This window comes from Lithobates pipiens, unplaced genomic scaffold (assembly GCF_037356315.1).
Source record: "Lithobates pipiens isolate NorthernLeopardFrog02 unplaced genomic scaffold, aLitPip1_a1.2 Scaffold_19, whole genome shotgun sequence".
NCBI lineage: Eukaryota > Metazoa > Chordata > Amphibia > Anura > Ranidae > Lithobates > Lithobates pipiens.
In genome coordinates, this window is record NW_027507764.1 from 371,987,324 (window position 1) to 372,013,608 (window position 26,285).

The following is a 26,285-nucleotide window of genomic DNA, read 5'->3' on the forward strand; positions in this document are numbered from 1 at the left end:
ATTGAGCAGCAAGAAAACAGATGGATACAGTATCCAGGCAGGGTATCATCCCAGCAAAAATAATAATAATAAAAGGGAGAAAAAGAAGTTAGAAGGGGGAAAAAGGAAGAAAAAAAAAAGACCAGTCACTCATACCTCCCCCTGCTCCCGTAGTCTTCTTCCAGGATCTCACCTATAATTTCGAAGGTTGCTAGGGGGGGCGTAGAGAATTCCCACCCCCTCAGGCAGTACGGGCAGCCTACCATCCTGAGGCCTCAGTAGGAGTTGTGAAAAAATATACCTTTCTACTATCCACAATGCTCAGTTTAGCTGGGTACAGCATACTATAGATCAAATTCAGGTCTCTAAGTCACTTCTTCATCTGCTGAAAAGAGGCTCTTTGTTTCTAGGTGCACTCCAATTCAGGCCCCTTCCTGGCCCCTTTCATAATATTCTCCTGATCACAGAAATGCAGGATCTTTGCAATCATAGGTCTGGGAATTGCTCCTTTTGGTGGTGCTCGACCCGGGATGCGATGTGCCGTTCGATGGCAAACATGTTAGTGAAAGTACCAGGAGCCATGTGCTCTTTGAGACATTCCTCTAAGAACTCCTCAGGGTGTTTCCCCTCTGCTCCCTGAGGGAACCCCACCAACCTTATATTATTCCTTCTCATATGATCCTCTTTATCGGCCATCTTTAAAGTATCCTCAGAGAGGGTTTTCTTTGCCACCTGAACAGCAGTGTCCATAGGTCTGACAGTGTCCTCCAGATACATAGGCCTGTAGCCTGTGGCTTTTCTCTGAGCTTCTGCATATCATGTTTCATGAATGAGAATACTAATTTAAGTTCCCCAGTGAGCATTGAACTTGTTCTGGCATCCCTGTATTGCCGCCATAATCTGTGTAAGGGATGGCTCCTCTTCCTCCTGCACCAACCTGCTAGCTCTGTGCATTCGGGCATCCAGCCTGTCGAAAAGGCCCTCCTCTGCATTTGAGGTGATCCCTCTGTGGTCTGGGACTCACCCGATCTGGTGGGGGAGATGCTGGTTGAGCAGCCTCCACATGTCTCTGCAGCGGTGGCCATTCCTCCTCCCATGCACCGGCGCCATCTTGAGAACCCCAAGCCATCCATTCTCCCGGCATTATGGGGCAGGGTGGCACAGATTTCACCATTCCTGGAGGTGCCTGTGAGGATCCTGCACACATACCCCAGCAGTCCAGGTCCAAATTCGAGCACTTTGCTCACAGGATCACAGCAGAATCAACAACCTGCAGAGAGAGCTCTGTCCCTGCTGTTCTCACATGCTGCGTGCCAGCTCTGCCCCCAAACCCTCACCTCTTTAGGCCATAACATAGATTTTGATTTAAACTGCTTCATTAGTGATTTTTAATTTTTATCTATCAGTTTCATGTATATTTCATTTACCCATTCACCCTTAGATGTAGGAGATGAAGGACGCTGAATAAAAGATGAATTAATACCTCATCGCCCCCTTTAATACTCCACTTAAATAGGAATTTTTATATTTATTTAATAATTAACCATTTGCCTGACACCGCACGCCGATTTACGTTGGCAGAATGGCACGGGCAGGCAAAAGGGCATACCCGTACGCCCCTTTGAATTTGCCACCTAGCGGCGTTTCCCGTGAACTCCGTGTTCACCGACGGCCCGCAATTGCATGTAAACAACGCATTTCCCTATTCTGCCTAGCAACATGACAGGGATTCCCTGTCATTGGGAGCAGTTATCGCTGTCATGTTGTAGTGAGCCCACCCCCCTACAGTTAGAACACATCCAGGGAACACACTTAACCCCTTGATTGCCCCCTAGTGTTTAACCTCTTCTTTGCCAGTGTTATTTATACAGTAATCAGAGGCTGTTTGTAGCTCTGATCGCTGTATAAATGTCAATGGTCCCAAAATAGTGTCAAAAGTGTCCAAACTGTACGCCATAATGTCGCAGTCCCAATAAAAGTTATAGCGCGGCTCCCTAGAGGTTAAAATGCAAATCAATTTAAAACTTTTTTGAAATGCGTTTTTCTGGATTTTTTTGTTATTCTGTCTCTTACTGTTAAAATAAACTTACCATTAAAATTATAGACTGATCATTTCTTTGTCAGTGGGCAAACATACAAAGTCAGCAGGGGATCAAATACTTTTTCCCCCACAGTGAGGAAAAAAAAGTATTTGAAGATCCTCTCCAAGTCGTTAAAAGGAGAGTTCACCTTTACCGCAAAACTGCCTATGCAGGTAAGGGACAGCTCTGACTAAAGTTGAATAATGCCCTTGCTATAGGTGTAGACCATTTACATACCTTATGAAGCCTTACTGGAATACTCCCAGGACGTTGCCAAGCAAGGCCTAGTTGTCACTGCTCACATCCACCATCACAGGAGTGAGCTTTCAAATGCTGAGCTAGTGCATCAGAGGAGAGAAAGAGCATATGAGGGGGTTTGAATCCGAGAAAAAGCTCACTTCTATAATGGTGGAGATGAGCAGTGATGACTAGGCCTCACTTAGCAACGTCCTGGGAATATTCCAGTCAGGCTGCATAAGGTATGTAAATGTATTACCCCTATAGCAAGAACATTATTCATCCTTAGTCAGTGCTGCACAGTTTGTTTTAATCTACAAACATCCCTTACCTACATAGACAGTTTTTTTGCAAAGGGAATCTATACATTTAAGGTTTCTAGGCTGATGTTTGGTAACTCGAACCCTCAGCTCCCTCCACATATTGTCTATGGGATTAAGGTCTGGAGACTGGCTAGGCCACTCCAGGACCTTAATGTGCTTCATCTTGAGCAACTCATTTGTTGCCTTGGCCATGTGTTTTGGGTCATTGCCATGCTGGAATACCCATCCATGACCCATTTTCAATGCTCTGGCTGAGGGAAGGAGGTTTTCACAGAAGCAGAAAAACACTCTGAAAGCATAATGTTTCCACCTCCATATTTGACGGTGGGGGAAGGTGTTCTTGGGGTCATAGGCAGCATTCCTCCTCCTCCAAACACAGCGAGTTGAGTTGATTTTGGTCTCATCTGACCACAACACTTTCACCCAGAATTCCTCTGACTCTATCAGATGTTCATTAGCAAACTTCAGATGGGCCTGTGCATGTGCTTTTTTGATTTCAGTCCTTCACAGTGTAGTGTGTTACCAATTGTTTTCTTGGTGACTATGGTCTCAGCTGCCTTGAGATCATTGACAAGATTCCCCCGTGTAGTTCTGGGTGTATTCCTCACCATTCTCATGATCATTGAAACTCCACGGGGTGAGATCTTACATAGAGCCCCAGATCGAGGGAGATTGACAGTTATTTTGTGTTTCTTCCATTTGCGAATAATCACACCAACTGTTGTTACCCTCTCACCAAGCCTTGTAGCCCATTCCAGCCTTGTGTAGGTCTACAGTCTTGTCCCTGAAATCCTTGGACAGCTCTTTGGTCTTGACTATCGCAGAGAGATTGGAATCTGATTGATTGCTTCTGTGAACAGGTGTCTTTTATACAGGTAACAAGCTGAGATTAGAAGCACTCCCTTTTAGAGAGTGCTCCTAATCTCAGCTCTTTACCTGTATAGAAGATGTCTGGGAGCCAGAAATCTTGCTGATTGATAGGGGATCAAATACTTATTTCAATCATAGAAGCGGTGGTCCAGCCGAAACTTTACTTTTTCGATAAAAATACTTTATCCTTTAATACTCATGCTTAGTATATATTCTAGTAAAGCTATGCTGTATACTAAGGTCCGTTTAGTATTTTTGAAGCATTGTTTTCTTACTTTTGGAAGTCCCAGCAGACTGTGGCCACCTCCTGTGTGGGCATCTGAAGCCGGAGAGTATTCCGTGCATGCTGGCTACCCAGCATGCACCTGCTGATCTTGTGCATGCGCAGTGCAGCGTGAGCAGTATAATAGCGTGTAGGTCGGCTTTGCCTATTACCTCCTGGGATTGATGACTCCCATCTCCCAGGAGGCAATGCAAAGGCGGAAATGATGCGTGGGGTCGTGGCCACTAAGGAGGAAGTGAAAAAAGAAAAATGCAGATATAAAGTAAGATATAAAGTAAAAAAAATGCCAATTTGTTAAAAGTGTACACATTAGTGCTGGATGGTGAGGAGTATAAAATGTGCGTGGAATTATAGACTGATCATTTCTCTGTCAGTAGGCAAACATACAAAATCAGCAAGGGATCAAACACTTTTTTCCATTCACTGTATTTTTATGGGATTTAAATTTACCTATGTTTTAAAAAAATAATAATTGGGGTCCATTTGCACACTTTCAAACAAACACTGTGTTTGCTGTCAGGTTGTGTGGTTTGAGGCATGTGTTTTTTTGCACATTAACTTGTTTTCGTCTGTATGCACCTATATACATGTCTTGATATGAATTTTGAGGTAATTACAATAATCTTTCTACCTTAATCTCACTTTTTGAACATACTACACAGCACGGAAAGCACTATTTAATATTGAAGTTCTATCATTTACCTACACGAGTTGAATATACAATATAAATTGGCTCGCCCCAAATTCTCCCAATGCCTAATCCGATACCTGCAACTGGAAGTCAACGGGCGGAGTGGGCGGAGCAGAGATCGGCCTGGCAGCAGTAGAACTAGGGGGAAGCTGGCTGGAGCAGGGATGCAGGACGCCATTGCATATTCTGTCCAAAACAGTGACCGGAGCGGTCACATTCGGTAAAGAAAGTGAGGTACCATGTCTCTGTCGGAGGGTAAACATCACAATGCCCACCTAGGTACACCCTGCACTCAGCTGCAGTAAGCCAGAAGCGGACATCTTGTTACACCCAGCCCATATAGTTCAGGCTGGGTGTAACAAGATGTCCACTGCTGCCTTACTGTAGTTGAGTGCAGGGTGTACCAAGATCTGCGTCGCAGCATAATTAATAGATGATAAATGTTAAATGGCGTGAATGATGAGAGCCAAGGAAGAATTTTGCAATGCCATATAGCATTGCAAAATCCTTCCTTGCCTCTCATCATTCATGTAATTTATTATTGCCAATCAGTGCTACATTTCAGTGCTTGCCCATAAGCCTATCAGTGCCATCTATCAGTGCCCATAAGTGCCGCCTATCAGTGCCCATAAGTGCCCCCTATCAGTGCCAGCCATCACTGCCAGCCACTTGTCAGTGCCACCTATCAGTGCCCATACGTGCCATCTATCAGTGACCATCAGTCAGTGCCAGCCATCACTGCCAGCCTCCTGTCAGTGCCACCTATCAATGGCCATCAGTCAGTGCCATCCATCAGTGCCAGTCACCTGTCAGTGCTACCTATCAGAGCCCATAAGTGCCACCTATCAGTGCCCGTAAGAGCTGCCTATCAGTGCCAGCCATCAATCAGTGCCACCTATCAGTGCCCATCAGTCAAACTGTCACATGAAAAAGTATCGGTAATTGGTATCGGTGACTACTTGAAAAAAAGTATCGGTACTTGTACTCGGTCTGAAAAAAAGTGGTATCGGGACAACCCTAGCTGAGAGGCAGGTTGAGTCCATGGAATATTTAATATTTTGCTGTAAGTTTTGGGAAAATGACAAAACAATTTTTTTTTTTTCACAAAGTTGTGACCAAATGATATATTGCTCAAACATGGCATGGGTATATGTGAAATTACACTCCAAAATACATTCTGCTACTTCTACTGGGTACAAGGATACCACATGTGTGGGACTTTTTGGCAGTCACACAGGACACGAAAACCAATCAACGTCATCAGGCTTTCTAAGGGTGTAAAATTGTGATTTCACTTCCTCTATACAAATGTGTGTAACAATCAGCGCCACCCTAGTAATTAATCAAGTGCAAAGTTGCAGCTGCTATACACTTTTAGTGAAATCCCTACACTTTGAAAATTATGGGCACAGGATGCATATTATGGGCTCAGAGGCTGTATGATGGGCACAGGCTGCATATGATATGCACAGGCTGCATATGATGGGCACAGAGGCTGTATATGACGGGCACAAAAGCTGCATATGATGGGCACAGGCTGCATATGATGGGCAGAAGCTGTATATAATGAACACAGAGGCTGCATATGTTGGGCACAGGCTGCATAAGATGGGCACAGAAGCTGCATATGATGGGTTCAGGCTGAAAATGAAGGGCACAGAGGCTGCATATGTTGGGCCCATGCTGCATAAGATGGGCACAGGCTGCATATGATGGGCAGAAGCTGCATATGATGGGCAGAAGCTGCATACGATGGGCACAGAGGCTGCATATGATGGGCACAGAGGCTGCATATGATGGGCACAGTGAGCCTGCAATTGTTGGTTTTTTTTTCAGAATTTTTCAGTTTGCTAGTGCCAAACCAAAAATTTTGAGCACCAGCCACCACTGGGTTTAGGTCTGGAGAAATTCCTGGCCAGTCTATCATCTTTACCCTTAACTTCTTTAGCAAGGCAGTGGTCATCTTGGAGGTGTGTTTGGAGTTGTTATCATGTTGGAATACTGCCCTGCGGCCGGTCTCTGAAGGAAGGGGATCTTGCTCTGCTTCAGCATGTCACAGTACATGTTAGCATTCATGGTTCCCTCAATGAAATGTAGCTTTCCAGTGCCGGCAGCATTCATGCAGAGCATGGCACTCCTACCACCATGCTTGACTTGTAGGCAAGGCACACTTGTCTTTGTACTCCTCACCTGGTTGCCGCCAAACACGCTTGACACTATCTGAACCAAATAAGGTGGGTATAGCACCAGGTTGAAGGTCAATTGCGCAATCATACAGCCGGTGTGGAGGCAAACTATGGGCTTGACCTTTGTCAAAGACATCGCTAAAATTGCGGAGCTCCTCCGGCAGGGAGGAGAGTGAAGAGGTGCACAGGACCTTGACTACCTTCTGGAAGCACATCTCACTGCATTGTGGTGACCAGGAGAGAACCTCAGCACAGAGCCAATCAAAAGAGGGGTTGTGCCTCTGTAACCAAGGGTAACCAATAACAAGCGGAAACTTAGGTGAGAAATTAACTTGGAATTGGATTATCTCTTGGTGAAGAGCCCCTATGGCCATGGACAATGGAACCGTCTCATGAGTCACATGGGCAGGCTGTAGAGGTCTCCCTTCAAAAGGCTCAATGGTAAGTGGAGTGTCATGCAGCTGCAGCAAAATAGAGTGCTTCAATACAAAGGCAGCATCAATGAACAGACCTGCAAACCCAGAGTCAATTAGAGCCTGTATCTTGACGGAGGACTCCAAGAAAGGGTGACCAAAACCAGGGGCTTATCCTTCTGGATAACTGGGGAAGAAACAACGCCACCTAAGGTCTGTCTGTAACAGGACCTCAAGGTTTGGGCGTTCCCTGGACGGGTAGGACAGGACTTCAAAAAGTGACCTGCCTGGCCACAATAAAGGCACAATCTGTCCCTCCACCTAAAGACTCTCTCATCCGTAGAGAGACGTGCAAAACCCAAGTGCATGGGTTCACCGTCACTGCCCGACTCGGTACCAGGAGGCATGGGAGGTGAGGGAGGCACGGGGGAGACTGTAAAGCTCAGAGACAAATGTACGGCAGGCTCCTTAAAAGAGAATCTCTCTCTGAGTCTGGAGTCAATGAGGATGGCAAACGTGATCAACTTCTCCAACTCAGTGGGTATATCTCAGGCTGCTATCTCATCCTTGATGGTATCCGAGAGACCATGAGAAAAAGCAGCCAGTAGGTCCTCATTGTTCCACGCAACCTCTGCTGCCAGAGTATGGAAATCAATGGCATAGTCAGCAACAGTTCTCATACTCTGTTCGATGGACATGAGGCACTTGGCAGCAGAAGCGGAGCGTGTGGGAACGCCAAATACCCTTTTAAATAAAGCCGCAAACTCAGGGTAGCTCAAGACAACAGTTTTTTAGTCAAAACATAGCCAGAGTTCAGTAACCGGAATGGATAGTCAGCCAAGCCAGGAGTCAGGGATCAAAGTAGTGGAACAGCAAGCAGGATCTATAGCCAGAAGGGATGTCAGTAAAGCCAGTCTTCAAACAGGAACGCAGGAGATTCTTGTGATGTGACCAAGGCGAAAGTAGAGCTCCTCTGGACTGGAAGGCTTAAGTAGGCAGGACTGATGAGCAGGATCATCAACAGCTGAGTAACTGTGGAGAAAGATGGAAGCTGACAATTAGCCAACAGCTGAGCGGCCAGCTCAGAGAAGGAAGGGCTGAGCCCAGCCCTGACAACGCCACTGGTCCTTGTTGGGCATATATTGTAATGTTCTTTTTTTTCATGCAGCCTGTGGGCTGAATAATAAAAAAAAAAAAAAAAAAAAGAGATTGATCGGTAGGTATGCCCACCATTAGAATACCGCCCTGCATCCACCCACTTCTAATGATGGGCATAGGTGCATGTTTTTTTTTTTAAACTGTGGTGATGAAATCACATCCTACAGTGCTGGAGTTGCTGATTTATGTATCGTGAGAGCAAACCCTGTTGGTGTCAAAATAAATAAATCCATGCTGCAGCTGAATGGTGTACCTGAAAAGCAAACAATGGTAACAATAAAACATTAACCCAATAAAACAACTTTTTTTATTGCAATCTGTGCCGAAGCATGGGGGCAATCCACCCCTAATGTTAAGGGCAAATAACCCCTCCAGCCCTTCCCCTATGCTTCGGCATATATGTTCTTTTTTTAAAGTGGTTGTAAACCCTTACAACCAACTTTGACCTACAGGTAAGCCTAGATTAAGGCTTACCTGTAGGTCCAAGAAATATCTCCTAAACCTACACGGTTTAGAAGATATTTGCCAAAAGACAGGCACCACTGTCTACGGTGCAGGCGCTCTGAATGCGCCGCTGTCAACGGCGATATGCCGGGAGTGGCGGCTCCCGTGTGCATGCGCGGGAGTGACGTCATCGCGGCTTTGCCGAATGACAGCAGCGGAGCAGCAAGACCCACCGAGAAGATGGATGCTCCGGACTACAGGGGACAGCGGTGACTTTGCTGGCTCCTGTGTCAGGTAAGTGAGGCATAATGGACTACTATGCAATGCATAGTAGTCCATTATGCTTTACCTTTGCAGGGAATCAAAGAGGAAGTAAACCCATCAGTATCTTTAACTGTGGTGGTGAAATCACCTCCTACAGCGATTGAGTCGCTGATTTACATATCATGAGAGCAAACACTGTCAAACTAAATAAATCAATGCTGCAGCTAAATGGCGTACCTGCAAAGAAAATAATGATTAACCATAAAACACAGTAAACAGTAAAGTATAAAAGAATTACTTACCTGCAAAGCAAACATGATAAAATATAGTAACAATAAAACATTGCAGTTAAGCATACAATACAGTAAAACAGAGCAGATCAATAATGAGAGAACAATAGAGCGAGAACAATAGAGAGAGATGAACAAGAAAATGACAACTATTTTAGCTTTTTTATTTTATACTTAGCACATAAGCGTTTAGCAGAGCCAATTGAAATAGATATACAGACACTTTTTCATACCAGCGTCTGACCTTACGGGCAATTAAAGTGGAGTGCCACCCTAAAAAAAATAGCATTAATATTCTTCAAATAATAAAATATAAAAATGTGAAAAAAAAATAATTGTTTTTTTAACTTTCCAGAAACACCTGTTGCTAGGAATTCTTCCTAATCTGCCTTTTCTTACTCCATGGTGATCTTCGGTCTTCTCTCCTCCTCCTGTTTTCTTCTGGGGAATGGGGCACACTGTGTTCTGGGAACTGAGTGTGTACCAGAACACAGCGTGCCCCATTCACAAAGCGTCGCGCGACTTGTGCATGCACAGTACGAAACGGGCAGCGAAGCCGCATGGCTCCACTGGCTGTTTCCCTTAGTGAGGATAGCAGCACTGGGACACAATACGAGGGACGTATCAGCCTCGGGTGTAGGGGGAAGGGGTGACATCGCGGGCGCCCTGGACAGGTAAGTGTCCTTATTAAAAGTCAGCAGCTACTGTTTGTAGCTGCTGACTTTAAAAAAAAAAATTCCGCTGGAACTCCCCTTTAAGTACGGCACCATCAACTGGTCGTTGAAGTCCACCCCTCCCATATGAAGGTTGTATTCGTGGACACAGAGGGGCTTCTCAACAAAACCAGTCACCGTTGTAATTTGGACAGTCGTACCTGCGTGAAGGGAGGACAGAACAAAAACATTCCAATTATCCCTCCACTTCACTGCGAGCAAATTATTACATCTCAAGCAGGCTCTATCCCCCCCATCTAAGTCGGGACTCTACAAGCCATTGGAGGAAGCCCGGTGATTAGATCGCATGGTTCCACATGCGTCAATTCCACATTTAAAAAAGTGGACCACTTGTGTAATAATTGTCCACGAATAAGTGGTTCTTCTTTCCGAATAAGGGGGACACCAAGTCCCAAACGATCTTACCAACAGTCTCTATGTAGTCTGGGCAGTTGTGGGGCTCCATGTGACTGTATTTTCCCTCATAAACCATTAAACTATATGTATAGCCTGTGGCCCTCTCACAGAGCTTATACAACTTGACCCCATATCTGGCACGCTTGCTGGGGAGATACTGTTTGAAAGACAAGCGGCCAGAAAACGTAATCAGGGACTCGTTAATGCAGACAACTTGATCGGGAATAAACAAGGCTGCGAACGGTTGGCAAAAGTGGTTTACGAGGGCCCGAATTTTTTGGAGCCCATCAAATTCAGGGTCACCCCCACCCCGAGAATGAGACATCAAAATGCATGAACCACAAGAACTGCTCGTATCGTGTCATGGTCAAGGAAGCACAGAACACGGGCATGCATGTGGTGAATTGGGTCAGTGGACTAATATGATCACAACTCACATTTTTTAGTTATGCCCATGAAGAGGAATAGGCCCAGAAAGGTCTTAAATTCATAAAACGCAATCGTTTTCCATTCTCTGGCAAGGGTCAACTGGGGATTAGCGGCAATGAATTGACCAGCATACAAATTGCTTTGGTTCACAATAGATCTATAGAGATCTTCCATGAAAAACAGTGTCTAAAAATCAAGTGGTGTAAAATCAACTGTTTCCACCTGAATTCCGGGTTGGCCAGTGAATGAGGGAAGTAAGGGCACTGCAGAAGTGGTGGGCTCCCAATTAGGTATGGCATATGCAGCAGGAAGGGCACTATGGGCTCTATGGGCCTGTGTATGAACTCTTGGTGGCTGCCGGAGACTGCTTGGGCTAGCCAACGCACGAGATTGAACTGCACCTATGGGACTCGCCACATCACCAAGTGTTACTGCAGTACTGGTTTAACTAGGACCAGTATGTACTATGCTGCTGGTGCTTGCCAGTTCACCAGAAGGATGAGCGCACTAGTACTGGCTCTCTGCTCTATACGAGAGCCCTGCAGTCCTTGCACTTCAACAACAGATGAACTGGGTCGTGTACGCCTGACCTTAGCAGTGACCACTACTCTGTCCTCAGAGCTATCTGTCAGGGTGCCGCTGCTCTCTGCTGGTTCATATACTGAGCCTGTATCTGACAGTGAGACGGCTTCCCCTTCGCTCTCATCTATCATGCTCAGCAACGTGTAGGCCTCTTCACTAGTGTACCTCTGTTTGGACATTTTGGCCTCTAAATTTACAAGTACAGCTAGTGCGACTCACAGGCAAAAGAGCACCTTATTGTCAGCGACTGCTTCAAAGGTACCAAAAAAATTAACTGTTAGCGTTCACAGGGATCAGGTCTGTCTCTGCTAATGCTGCAGTTTTGTGTGTTGTGTTTTGTAAGTGACAGTGATCTATTTGATACTGCACTTGAGTGGGCCAGGCAGAGGGGATAAACGCAGGTGCTACCAGGTATCTGGGCTGATCCTGCCAATGCTGCATTTTTTGGGAACACTAAACTACAGGGGACGCTAATATAGTTCTGATCAGATCAAAGATATTGATCTGTTCATTATACTGTACACTATACTAGTAAGGGAGGTGTATGGTGTGTGCGTTGGTGTTAGCGCTACTGGCACTAATCTGATGCTGCCTGGGATTGATGCTAACCCTAACTGATGCTAAAACCTAACTGATGTCACCCGATGGGCGATCAGGGGGATAAACTTTTATAATGGATTATATGGAGGGTACCTGACACTATAAAAGACTGATGATGAAACTAACCAACTAACTAGTCACCCGTGACACTAATACGGCGATCAGAATATAGATCTGTACACTATACTAGTGACACTGGTGACAGGGGGTGAAAGGGTTAATTGGGGGGGGGGGTGATCAAGGGGTTAAACCTTTATTGGGGGCTACCCTAAACCTACCTGGGCCTACCACTAACTGCCTTAACACTATTTAGTGTCACATGTGACACCAGCACAGCGATCAGTGAAAAATCTGAAAACTGCACTTCATGACACAGTGACAGGGAGTGAAGGGGTTAACTGGGGGGGGGGGGGTGTGCCTACGTGTACTGTGTCAGTGTAGTGTTGGTGCAACTCACTTTTAGATGTCCTCTCACTGGAACTGAAAAGGGTTCCACAAGGGGAGGCGACATCACTTCCTTTGCTGTGTTTACATTTCACAGATAGAGGAAGCATTTCATTGGCCAGAACCGATCAGCAGTTCCAGACCAGAAATCATTGCCATGGACCTGAAGACTGATCAGTTCTGTAATGAATCGGCGCGAGCGAGGTACGGGTACATCGTTTCGCGCAGGGCTGCCAAATTGCCGCAGTATATCTCTGTGAGCCGGTCGGGAAGTGGTTAAACACACATTCCTGGTTTACTTAGATTTTAATAATTATTTTGATTACATATTAACTTATATTGCAACAATTGAGTAAAAGCAAAGTCCCACATCATTTAGTATTTTCAACTAACTGGACATCATTCTACCAAAAGGCAGGCATGCCAAAGAAAGGAGGGCACTCAGAACTGTTGATGCCAGACCCAAACCTTAAACCTGCACATGGGTCCTCTACAATCACACTGCTTTCAGCATTATGAAGGAGTGGAATGCTCCTGCAAATGATAGAAAGGATAATTGATTTTTTTTTTTTTAATCGTTGCAGGCTCATAAATGGATGACTAAAATAAAATGAAACAAGCAGCAGTTTTAGTAGGTATTCCTTGTACTGTTCACTTGAGTTAGTAATGAAACATGCATGGTACTTAGCATAGATTAGTGCCATTATTCACTTGAATCAAATATAATCCAGCTCTATGATTAGTAATGGAACACTGAAAGACTCACCCACACATACTGCAGAAAGCAGGAACACCGCAGACTGAGGAGGAGTACATGTTGGGAAGAATGGTTGAGTGAGGTACTGGGAAAATGTCACAGCCAGAATAGCTTCACTGGCAGGAGAGATTATTAGCATGGAGCTCCATAGGTATAAAAAGGCCACAATACCTCCAAATGATTCCTTTAAATATATGTAACTTCCGCCTGACTTAGTAATTGTTGTTCCCAGTTCAGCATAGCAGAGAGACCCAATTACTGAAAATATTCCTCCCAGCACCCAGATAATGAGTGACAATCCATAAGAACCGGTGTACATAAGAACTCCCTTTGTTGAAACAAATATTCCTGCTCCAATGGTGTTCCCAATGACCATGCTCACTGCATGGAGAAGTGACATCTCCCTTTTCAGCTGCACTATATCTGTGGAAATATCTTCTGAGCTGCCTTTCATTTTTAAATTGTGTGTTTTTGTGACAATAGACAACTATATCACAGCCAGACTGCTGTATGTTCTTCTGATGCAGTGAAAGCCTAAAATAATAATAAAATGAGTAAATACATATATATTTTCAAAAATATCAGTATCCTACAGGCACGTGCAACCAGTGCCAAATTTCTATGTTTTTTATTCCCTAGGCCAGCTACCTACCCACAAGAAAAACATATTTATTTATTTATTTATTACAGCCAACTGCCTCCCATGCATACAATTACTACAGCCAAATGAGGCAGGAGTCAGCTTACCTGCCAGCATGTCTTTGGAGTGTGGGAAGAAACTTATGCAAGAGCAGGAAAAAAAAATGCAAACTCCATGCAGGTTGTGTCATAGTTGAGATTCAGGGTACGTTCACACTGAACACGAGTTTGAAATCGTGTGAGTTCAGCTGAACTCACACGATTTCAAACCCGCATTTCAGTGTGAGTTGGAGGGTGATTTGAAAGACATCTGTGTGGGTTCATGTACAGATGTCTATTGAAATCACATCCGAAAGTCACCAAAAATAGTGCAAGAACTACTTTTGGAAATCGGTGCAGTGCTGCAAAGTCGGCGTCGCACCAATTGGGACAGTGCCATTGCCGGCAATAGGCTTTGACATGTCAAATCATGCCAATGTGAACGGAGGCTGAAACTGATTACCCTAGTCCTGCAAGGCAGATGTGTTAACCACTAAGCCACTGAGCTACCCCATATGCTACCCACTCCCTTCACCCTTACTCACATATATTAAATATTATTTAGTTAACAATATTGAAAAAAAGGAATTTACCAAATACTGGAAAAAGTAAACACAAAAGAATTACCTGAAAACAATCAGAAAAATGTCTAAGAGCCACAACCAGTAGATTACTGACACAAACCGAATTGATACATAACTGACACATCTAGAACTATACTGTACAGACACAGGATCAGTACTGTACTGACAACTAAAAGAGGGGAGAAGAATTAGGGCACCTCATTTTTTTTTATTGCTCTCTGTGCTCCCATTTGAGTGATTTACCCTCTCTATTCGTCCTGTTTAACATTATTATAAAAAGCAAAAGTCAAAGACATTTTCAAATTTTGGGTTGCCCCTAGAAAGGTTATGGAAATCTTCCAATGAGGACACTAATTCTGTTGACCTGGGGGTCTCCAAGAGATTCCCTTAATTTGCAGGGATTTCCTCTCACTTCCTCTTTTGGCTATTGGGCAGGAACTGAAGGTAAATCTCCCCAATGGGACGAAGGCAAAAATAAACCTTACAGGGGTTATGCCCTTCCCCTACTCTATCCAAAATTTTTAAAAAAAGTGTTGCCATTATCTGTACTGGTACAACCAGAAAAAGACAAAATCACTACTGTACCGACAAAACCAGAAACACATCTGCAGAGACACAGTTGGCACTGATTGGCACAGCCAGAAACATGTCCACAGAGGCAATCAGTACTCTACTGATGAAACCAGAAACATGGTGTTCATGGGACCTCCATTAAATCCCAATTTAAGTCTCTGTTGAAATTGCTGAAAGATAGCATGCAGAAAATTATAAGGGTTGTAATTCTGTTCATTACCTGTATCCTAGAGCTAACAACCGATGTTCTCTTTGTGAGAGTGGTAATCTCCTTGTAGCAATTTAAAACGCCCCCCTTCTTGACAAGAACTATGTTACTGCAGAGCTGCAAGGAGTGTCAGCTTTGCTGATTGGATCAATGTAGCCACTACACACTAAGCAACAATAATCATTGCAAGCTTAATGTCGCTCAGGGCAAAATCAAATATCTCACAAATGGAGTTTAAGAGATATAAGAAACTGTCAGGGGGTTTACCTGTACAGCATTTGCCAAAAACTGAAATATGACTTTTAGATGAGCAGAAGTTTTAATAGCATATTTTGGACAAATCGTTTTTTCCTAAGTTACCTCTATATAGGCATAACCCACTTTTAAGTACACAATGGGGTTTATTTACTAAAGCTGGAAATTGCCAAATCAGGCTCATTTTTGCATAGAAGCCAATGAGCTTCTAATCTTCGCTTGTTCAATTAAGCTTTGGTAATAAAACCCGGAAGCTCATTGGTTTCAATGCAGATGTGAGCCTGATTTTGCACATTCCAGCTTTAGTAAATAAACCCCATTGTGAACTTAAAAGTGGGGTATGCCTGTAGTACCTTAAAGATTAATCAACAGTTCCAGCTAAACTTTTGCAGTCCCCAGATAACACACTCATCTTGACATTTTAAAATAAGACAACCTGCTATAGGAGGTTGACCAATATATATATATATATATATATATATACACCACACACACATACACACACTTACTGTGTCTGAAGAAGGCTAACCTCCAGTGATGACCAGCTGACCTTCCTGTCCGCCGAATCCACAGTGATTATTTACAGTAAAGCAGAACTGTGACCTGATAGAATTGAATCAAAGCCTACTATATGCATAGTGTGTGACCGGTCTCTACAAGCTAACCTCAACCCTTTGAAGTTAACCTTTGTCCTGTCCATGTGCTATTTGTTGCAAAATATATAACGAATATAATGCTAGTACACGTACCCCTTGTATGCTCTAAAATTTGGGTAGAGGGTTGTACTAGAGATAGTCTGAGCTAAAAAATTACTTTACACTAGAAATCTTTATCTACTAGGTTAAAGTTCGTACTTTCAGATTAACTTTGACATATTTAGAACATTTCCAAAAAAATTAAGAGCTGAAGTCTGTGATTTTCATTTGGTATATCTCCCCTGCTATACCTTTTTTTTTTTCATGTGGCTTATCTCGTTTAGTTGTTGTTCTCCAGGCTGTCTGAGTTCTCTTTTACTTGTTTAGCCATTTGTTTTTTCAGAGTGTATGTTTACTGATTTACAAACAAATACTTGTCACTGGAACGGTTATTTATTCCCCAGCATAAGGCTCAAGGTGTCAGTCTGGCAACATACATGGTGTGTAAGATAGCTGTTAAGCCTCATTCATAAATGTATAAATAGTGCTAAAGCAGCCATAAACCTGTTTTTGTGAAAATCTGTCTCTTTTACAAAGTGAAAGTACTGCCGGTTTGACTTTTTAACCCCATTCTGAAACATACCTCTGAATTAGATCCAACATTTATAAACAGCTTTCAAGGCCCATTGCATGCATCCAGACTAGATGTCATAAAACCCAGTAGTCTCATGATGACTGTCCTAAAGGATTAGCAAGGGCAGGGTCGGTGCTACCACTAGATGTACTAGTCAGCTGCCTAGGGTGCACTGCCACCTAGGGTGCAGCCACGGCCACAAGTTTTCCTACTTTCCTCCAAAGGGACGTAGATAAGGGACGGTTAGTGGGGTCTGAAACCCACCCAAAGCACCCTGCCCAAATGTCCATGCAGTCTCTGCTGCCACATGGAGCCGTGCCACTCAGCCTGAGCAATCAGATCTGTCAGAGAATATAGGCTGAGCGGCAACAACGTTGTGGTCCCAGACTTTCCCCTGCTTTGTTCTTGCCCCCTCCTTCTCTGAAAGATGGAGCCTGGGGGTGATGCAAGCACATGATTGGTTGCTAGGACATCAGTGGTCCTAGCAACCAATCACATGGTTGCCCTGCCCCCAGGCCTCGACATTCAGAGAAGGAGGGCAAGGATGGAACCTCCTCCATCAGACCTACCCAGCCAGGGAGTGACATCACTACAGGCAGGAAACTGGGCTCTGCACAGATGTTCCAGGCTTAATAGGTTTTCCCACCTTATCCCCTACCACCTCACCCACCCCCCAATAATGCCTTGCCTATCCCTCATACTGCCACACTCATTCCCATACTGCCTCGCCCATCTCCTATAGGGCCTCATCTACCCCCCCCCCCCATGCTGCCACACCTACCCCTTGTACTGCCTCCCCTACCCCTCATCCCTCTTATCATATGGGGGGGGGCCCATCTTGAAGGGCTGGTTTTGCCTAGGGTGCAAAATAGTCTAGCACCGACCCTGGGTGACGATGGTCTAATAATTAAAGACCAGGGGTTAAATCTTTTTGATTTAATCTGCTAAAATGGTTAGGGTCACCGTGGTCAAATCATTGAGATGTGATGTTAAGGCTGGGTTCACACTTATGTGAATTGGATGCTGGTTTCCCCGTGTAGCACCCTGATGTCTAGGCAGGGTTGCTCTTAAATTTACCTGCCAGGTGTAGTTACCTTGGCTCATTGTTAGGGATCAATTGAGTTCATCCTAAGTCTGGAATGGCTCCACTTCTCTCTTTTGCCGCTAGGTGGCCGGGTACCTGGTGACATTAAATAAGACAAGGGCAAAGCAAGGACAGATTAGGAGTATATGGGGTATCTCAGACAATGGGCAGGGGTTTTCTTAAATCCCTTGGCCTGCTGGGAGAACCTCTTTATTTAGGCGGAGTCAAGTGATTGGGGTTCTGTGTCACCTGGAGGGCAGTCTGGGTGGACGTGTGTTGTATTGCCCGGGCTACTAGGCAGGAGTTTGGGCCTATCCCGGGCACATCTGCCTGGTAGGCTGTCTGAGGGCCTATCCAGAAGACAAGATCGCAGCATAGGGTTGGGATTACGGCTTGCAGTCCAATCAGAAGTGACGGTTCTGCCGGCCAGAGAACCTGTCGTGGTCGGAGGTAGAGGGGGGATCTGTTGCCAAAAGGGACCATCCACCTTATTACCAGGGACCACAGTGAGTAGCTGAAGCAAGTACCGGAGCAGTATTCTCCCCAACGGGGGATGGTGAAGAATTGTGAAACTTCAGCAGGTGTCAAGTCAGGGACCCAGCCAACGGAGGTGACGCTTGTAGAGCAGCCTTGTGTGTCAAGCCAGGGACCAAGCCGGCCAGTGGGGTGAAGCTTGAGAAGTATCTTGAGTGTCAAGCTAGGGTCTACAAAATATGTGCAGCTAGGGAATCCTGCTTCTAATCACAAAAAGAGGAGTAGCACTCACCGACTAAATTGTGGGGGGTGTAATCAACAAAATACTAACTAGAAACTAAAAAAACAAAAAAAGTATGATACTAACACACACCCTAAAGAGTTAAACTACATATATTTATTGGCTACAAACAGCAAAAATACAAAAGGCATAACCAACAGTATCCCATGATCCCTTATATAAACCCCACAAAGAATCCCAGAAGTAGTTGACACTGTTGGAACAGTGTGAACTACTTCCGTGGCACAAAATCACACTGTTGCCTTTAGGAATTGTCCAGGTCAGTTCTCGCCTTAGGTGGCTGGGGGTATTTATAGGTGTAGATAGGGAGTGCCATATTTTGGGGGAGGGAGGGAGTCATCCACTGTATTAACATACCCCTCTCTATCAAGAGGAGGAATGATTTATATTAATCTTCTTATAGGTCTATAGTTTTTGGGGAATTGGTTGAATATTGAATGATTCCCTCTTATAGGGATTCTTTGTAGGGTTTATATAAGGGATCATGGGATACTGTTGGTTATGCCTTTTGTATTTTTGCTGTTTATAGCCAATACATATACAGTATGAAGTTTAACTCTTTAGGGTGTGTGTAAGTATCATACTTTTTCGTTTTTTTAGTTTTCTACCAAGCTAGGGTCTCCCAGTGGCTTGCTGAGAGGATGATCCAACTATAAAGTCAGGATCTTTCCTGAGCCTGGACCTGCTGAGTGAGGATTGGGTCACAGGAGTGCAGAACTAACTGCACTGTTATAACCTACAGGAGAAGTATAGCCAAAATAGCTTTGCCCATACTACTTCTTTAACTTCTTTAGTACATCAGCCTCAATTTGTCAAAGAGTTTTCTCCTAAATTATTATAATAAACAATGAGTACAATTACTGCATGTACCAAGTAGGCAATAGACACAGTAAATCCTCATTTACAATTGCCAATTGGCAGTCAAGTGCCACCTATCAGTGCTGCCCATCACTGCTGTCCATCAATGCCCATCAGTGTCGCCCATCAGTGCCACCCATCAATGCCCATCAGGCCTATATGTACTGCCCATCAGTGGCACCTATCTGTACCCACCAGTGCCGCCCATCAGTGCCCATCACTGCCGCCTATCAGTGCCACCTATCAGTGCCCATCAGTGCCACCTATCAGTGCCCATCAGTGTGGCATATTAGTGCCTCCTCATCAGTGGCACCTCATCAGTGCCCATAAGTGCCGCCTCATCAGTGTCCATAAGTGCCGCCTCATCAATGCCCACCAGTTCAGCCTATCAGTGCCTATCGGTGCCGCCTCATCAGAGCACATCAGTGAAGGTGAAAAATTACTTAGTTACAGAATTTACTGACAGAAAAAAAAAGTAAAAAACATTTTTTTTATCGGCATTTAGGATGCCTCTTGAAAGGGGTCCCGCAGGAATACAGCTGCCTGGTACCGTGCTCACAGACACAGGCATTTGCCTGCTGCCGCAGGGGTGGTTTATACTGTAGACTACTGGAGACATGGAGGGCCTGGGTATGCTATGTGGAAAGTGCGAGAGCCTGGTCGCCAACCCTCGGCCATTCTCTAGATGTAAGAGGTGTGGAGAATACACATTTAAAGTCGAGCAGCCCACCAAATTGCCTCGGGCCTACCACATGGACTGGGTCACGGGTATGGCAACCGAGGAGACGATCGTCTATGCCCCAGCATCATCCGTTGGAGCTCGTATTGCAAGAGAGGATGCTGTGCTCTCTGATGTCCAGAAGACTACCCTGGAGGTCGTGGATACGACCCCCACGTTGAGTGTTGCCGCTGAGAAGCTCGGTTGCAAGGAAGGAAAACAACCCAGCGGTTCTGGTGGCCACAAAAATAGATCGTCTCTACGTCGTCCCAGGCCGGACATTTGGAAAAGGATACCCATGGACAAGCACAGGAAGGCTGCGGGTGTTGTTACCGGGAACTGCCGGCCCACAGGGGAGTCATTGCAGAGCTCGGGGAACAGCTCTGGCTCTGATGAGGGAGATGACTGGCACAAAAAAAATAACCCTGCCCGACCATGACAAGGCCAATCTGGGTCTCCGAGACTTTTAGAATAAGCGGGTGGCAACAGAGTATGGGATTGGAATTCCCCTATGTTCCAAGGGACATTATGACTGTCATTGAAAAGAACCATGAGGCTTGGTACAAGGACAATGTTTGGAGCTATTTAAAGATACCAAAGCCGCTCTGGAAAAAGGCTTTCTCACCGGAGCTTTATGAACGGTTTGTCGGATGTCTACGGCATTGGCGCTACAGTCGGCACATTTATGAGGACAAAGTTGTGATCTGCAGACCGGATAAAGACAGTGCCGTGTACTTTATTACTACTGTGGATGCACGGGGGAAAGACTTAACTTTGCCTGATCCCCGATTCTACTGGTGAACTGTTCCTGAGTCAAGACTTTGAAATTTGCGAGGAGGGTTTCTCTTGGTCTTTGCCTCTTTGCAAAATTTTCTTCAAGCTACTGAACTATGGGGTAGTTAGACAGAGCCAGTTACACGGAGAAAAAGATCATTCGCATGTCAAGAACATTTAACCTGTTTTAAATTAGAGACTGCACTTTAGCGACGCATACCACCAGGTGGCATGAGTCGGCACAATTAGCACTGCTTTACAGAAGAAAAAAAAACAGTTTTGGAGGTTTTAGAGTTTAGAGGAGAGGAATCCATGGAGATTGTTGGAATCCTGCCTTCTAATAGTTTAGGTGAAAAAATACTATATATATGTTCTTTTCTTTGCCAGGATTCACCGGAGAGCATCTATCAAACCACCGGAGAATGGGTGGGTTAGAAGGACAGGCTTGGGTGGTAACTCATCAACATGGGGACAAGGTGCTTTGGGGTGGGGGGGCCGCACAGCTCGGATAAGGGTCTGATATGGACCTGGGGGGGACCCCCAAGCCGTTTTTCTGGCGTAGGGATTCCCCTTTAACTCCATACCAGGTGACGGGGCCAGCGACACCTCCTTCGCTGGTCCCGGCTACCTGGAGCCGTGCTCAAAATGAGCGGACTTTCCTCCGTGTGTGGGGGAAAGTCCGTTCTTTTTAAAAGTACGGCGGATAGACCTAGTCCGCTGCAAAAGTACCGTGTGTGGGCAGGTAGCTCATTCGGGAAGTCCGGCGGACAGTCCGGCGGTTTGTCCGCCAGACTAAGTCCGCCGGATAGTCTGATACGTGTGTAAGCAGCATAAGAGTACCTGAACTTCCTTTTCCAACCCTCTGATCCCAAGTTGAAAGACTGTTCAATTGTCTGAGTTTTTGCAAATAAAATCCATTCAAGTGGATCTATTGTCAGTCTCAAGTTACTGGGCCATCTACCACGGACATCCCCTAGATGTGCAACAAGGACAATGAAGGGTAATGGTAAGCCCAAAAATAACCAGCAGCTCCTTTGGGGGTTAGTGCTACACTAGTATTTGGCGCACCTGTATCCTGTATTAAGTCTAGAGTGTGACACTCCTAGCATAAGATGAACAGTCACCACATTGAAGATGAAAATGCTGCTGCCAAGTGTCCACTGGTTGCTGTTTTGAAATTAGGAGTTCCTTAGCCAAAAGATGAATGCCTGAGTGTATGATATTGCTCAGGGTCCCAAGTTCACTGGCATATTGAGTGCAGTCAGGTCTAAGCCAATCAGGCAAAAGAAAAACAATTCATCAGATATATGAATATATATATATATATATATATATATATATATATATATATATATATATATATATATATATATATATATAAAATCTCTATTTCAGATATTCATAGATATCTGAAAGTGCTGGCCACAGTGAATTAAGACCCAAATAGTAGGTAGACCAAATTATCAAGCAGACTGTTGGTCAATTGCAGCTATGCACAGCAGTTCCTATGAGAGGCATGGAGCAGAAAGCCATCCTACATTACCACATCCTGTAGATTGCAAATCTTCCAAGCTCATGGCCGTGATCCTAAAGTCTGTGCTGTGTGTCCCAGGCTGTCTGTGAACAGGTGAGCTGGATGGTTCACAAGTGATATCATCCGTATTGGTAATAAGATTGCACTCAGCAGATGGTTTTACCCCAGAATCCGGTGGAAAGCCAGCAATTGATTCACAGATTGCCCAGCAGACTCCAGTAAGCTACACAGTGGCTTATACTGTGAATGCTCAACACCTCTGGGGGGGGGGGGGGGGGGGGTAAAACCATCTGGTGAGTGCAATCTTATTACCCATATGGATGATATCACCTGGCACCACTTAAACTTGAAAGGATTACCAGCACTAAATTATGGACATTAATTTTTGAGCACAAGTCACTTTATTCTATGGACTAATTAACTTTGAGCATAAGCTATTTTTTGGATTAATTGCCAATTGTCATTGTTTGAAATAGTTTGCATATTCTTCTTTAGTTTGATGATGTAACACGCAGCCATATTTACTTATGTTTTTGAGCACAAGTTATTTTAGATTAATTGTCAATTGCCACTGTTCAAATTAGTCCGCATATTCATTTTTGGTTTGATTATGTAACACAATCTAGTCACATTGTGAACATATGCTGGCACAGTGTTTGGCACAGAGGGCCAAACACACCAGTCTCGTTGTTTGCACAGGGTAACAGAAGGTCTTTATCCTCCACCGTGATAGTTTATCCTTACACACCCCAGACAGTGTAACACATCAGGGGATCACATTTTTCCGTTTTTTGTTTTCTGCTTTTTTCACAACAGTTTTTGTTTTTGTTTTTTTCACATCAGGATATAGCACATAGCCATTTTTTAACATATTACTCACACTAATCTGTGTAGCAGACAGAGGGTGTAACAAACTAACACTTGTTTTAAGGCTAATTTAGCCAGCACAGAGGGTCTAACAAATTAACATTTGGTACAATATACCATCACTCATACCCCCCCCCCCCCCCACTCTTTTGATTCCGATACCAGCAGAGGGTACAGCACAACACCCCATATTTATTGTCCAAAGTTTTTTTTTACGTTTTTTCATTTAAAAAATTTATTTCAGGTTCTGATCTTGTTGGGAAGAGTCAATTTTTATTAATTTCTCACCACTCTTTATCTCAAGTAGGAATAGCACCACACCTACACCTTTTCTAATCCAGGGAAGGGGTTAACACTAGGGGGCAATCAAGGGGTTAAATGTGTTCCCTGGGAGTTGTTTCTAACTGTGGGGGGATGGGACTGACTGGAGGAGGAGAAAGATCTCTGTTCCTAATCACTAGGAACAGCAGATCTGTCTCTCCTCCCCTGTCAGAATGGGGATCTGTCTGTTTACATTGACAAATTCCCATTCTGGCTCTCCGTGAAGCGATCGCAGGTGGCCAGTGGACATTGCGGCCGCCAGCAATGCACAGGTCCTTTAGTACTCCTACATACATGTATAGAGCCATGACAGGTCCTCTTTATATTCATACATACATGTATTGAGCCATGACATGTCCTTTTACACTCCTATACACATGTATAAAGTCCTGACAGGTCCTTTTATACTCCTTTATACATGTATAGAGCCATGACAGGTCCTCTTTATATTCCTTTACACGTATAGAGCCATGACAGGTCCTCTTTATATTCCTTTACATGTATAGAGCCATGACAGGTTCTCTTTCTTCCCCTATAAACACATACATGTATAGTGCCATGACCGGTCCTCTTTATACATGTATAGAGTCATGACAGGTCTTCTTTATTCTCCTATATACATGTATAGAACCATGACAGGTCCTCTTTATACATGTATAGAGTCATGACAGGTCTTCTTTATTCTCCTATATACATGTATAGAACCATGACAGGTCCTCTTTATACATTCATAGTGCCATGACAGGTCCTCCTTATACTCCTATAAATGTAGACCGCCATGACCAGTCCCCTTTATACATGTCTACAGCCATAACAGGTTCCCTTTCCACCCTACATACATGTATAGAGCCATAACAGGTCCACTTTATACATGTATAGAGCCATGACAGGTCCTCTTTATAATCCTATATATGTATAGTGTCATGACAGGTTCTCTTTCTACCCCTATATACACACGTATAGTGCCATGACCGATCCTCTTTATAGTATAGAGCCATGACTGGTCCCCTTTATACATGTATAGAGCCATAACCTTTTCTCTTTCTACCCTATATACATGTATAAAGCCATGGCAGGTCCTCTTTATACATGTATAGAGCCATGACAGGTCCTCTTTATACATGTATAGAGCCATGACAGGTCCTCTTTATTCTCCTATATACATGTAGACTTCCATGATCGGTCCCTTTTAGTTATCATGATATAAAATAATGGATGTGGGGGCCTTTTGGTGGGCTTGATTTGTTTTTTTGGGGGGGGGGCAGCATTTAATTCTTGGTCCCAGGCAGCACAATGTCTTGGGCCAGCCCTGGTGATGTAAATAATCAAACAAAAGCTTTTGTACTCATCCACTTATATTTACAACAGTACTAGGCAATGAAAACTGCCAGCTCATAGCACTCTATGGCCAGATGATGTGAAGGCAATTTATGACCATTCATGTAACCCAGTGTTATCCAAGCTCTGAGTCTGGACAATCAGAGATGTAGACTCACCACATAAGCACAGGGTTACACATAGGCATGCACAGGGGGTGTGCCTGGGCCCGCCCTAATAACTCAGTGCGGTACTTTTTCCCTCTCTGGACTGGCCTTTCCCCCCCCCCGAGTTAGGCCCCCTATCCCGCAGTGCTGCTGGCTTCCCTCTTCTCTTTTCCCCCTGGCTGCTGCAGGGGATGTTTCAGGATGGAGAGTGTGGGAAGGGGCTAGTCATTTACTGGTTCCTTCCTTTTTTTAAATGAACAAACTCACTTATTGTGTTCATTCAAATCTGAAGCATGGTACACTGTTTACTATGCTTCAGTTTGTGAATGAACAGGAAGATGCTCAACAAAGAGCACTTCCCATGCGTTCCCTTTCCTGTGCAACTGAGGCTGCAGAGAATAGCATGTGTGTTTGACCTTTGGGGGTGCACACCCTAATGCAATAGGCTGCGCACACCAATGGGGTTACATGAATGGTGATAAATGACTTCACATTATCTCGACTGAGGATTGGGGGATGTTTGTATAGACCATTGTTTCTCAATTCCAGTCCTCATGGCCCACTAACAGGTCATGTTTTCAGGCTTTCCATTATTTTGCACAGGTGATTTGATCAGTTTCACTGCCTTAGTAATTACCCCAGCTGTTTCATCTGAGGGAAATCCTGAAAACATGACCTGTTAGTGGGCCATGAGGACTGGAATTGAGAAACACTGGTATAGACAGACATGTGCGCTGATGGGAAGATATCTGTCAGCTGTGACACACACACACACACACACACACACACACTTCCGCTTCTCCTTGTCACCTTAACCCTTCACTGCATCACCTGAAAAATAAATCCTCCTGAAACTTTGGCAGCTTTCCACCCTAGGAGACTCCTCAGAAAAAAAAAAAACATTCAGCTCACCTCCTCCCTGCATGTAGTGTGAGCAGCAGCCAGCACACAGTATCTACAGTGAGCTCCTCAGCTCCGGCCTCCCAGTTCTCTCAGCAGACCGCACTACTGATGGGGGGGGGGTTACATCAGCGATAACAGAGAACCTGCAGGAGCCTGGAGGGAGGGGGCAGACAGAAAGGAGCTTCAGATTCCAACACAAACATCAGCACGGTGTATTTAGTTACAAGCCATGACTCTGC

General features: G+C 44.6%; 1 protein-coding gene across 4 annotated transcripts in view; it reads right to left on the reverse strand.

Annotated features, from left to right (window-relative positions):
* LOC143996964 (Y+L amino acid transporter 2-like) overlaps nucleotides 1-26,285 on the reverse strand; it is a 129,342-nt gene that overhangs the window by 94,033 nt on the left and 9,024 nt on the right. Inside the window, exons 1-2 of one of the 4 annotated variants that reach the window (XM_077492293.1) lie at nucleotides 26,056-26,200; nucleotides 13,171-13,695 (exon numbers count right to left, since the gene is read on the reverse strand). In XM_077492293.1, the coding sequence (XP_077348419.1) occupies nucleotides 13,171-13,615 (445 nt within the window). In that variant the 5' untranslated portion in view covers nucleotides 13,616-13,695; nucleotides 26,056-26,200. Of the gene's footprint in view, nucleotides 1-13,170; nucleotides 13,696-15,216; nucleotides 15,273-15,968; nucleotides 16,127-26,055; nucleotides 26,201-26,285 lie in introns of those variants that run through there. The other 3 variants (XM_077492292.1, XM_077492294.1, XM_077492295.1) reach the window with 3 other exon arrangements.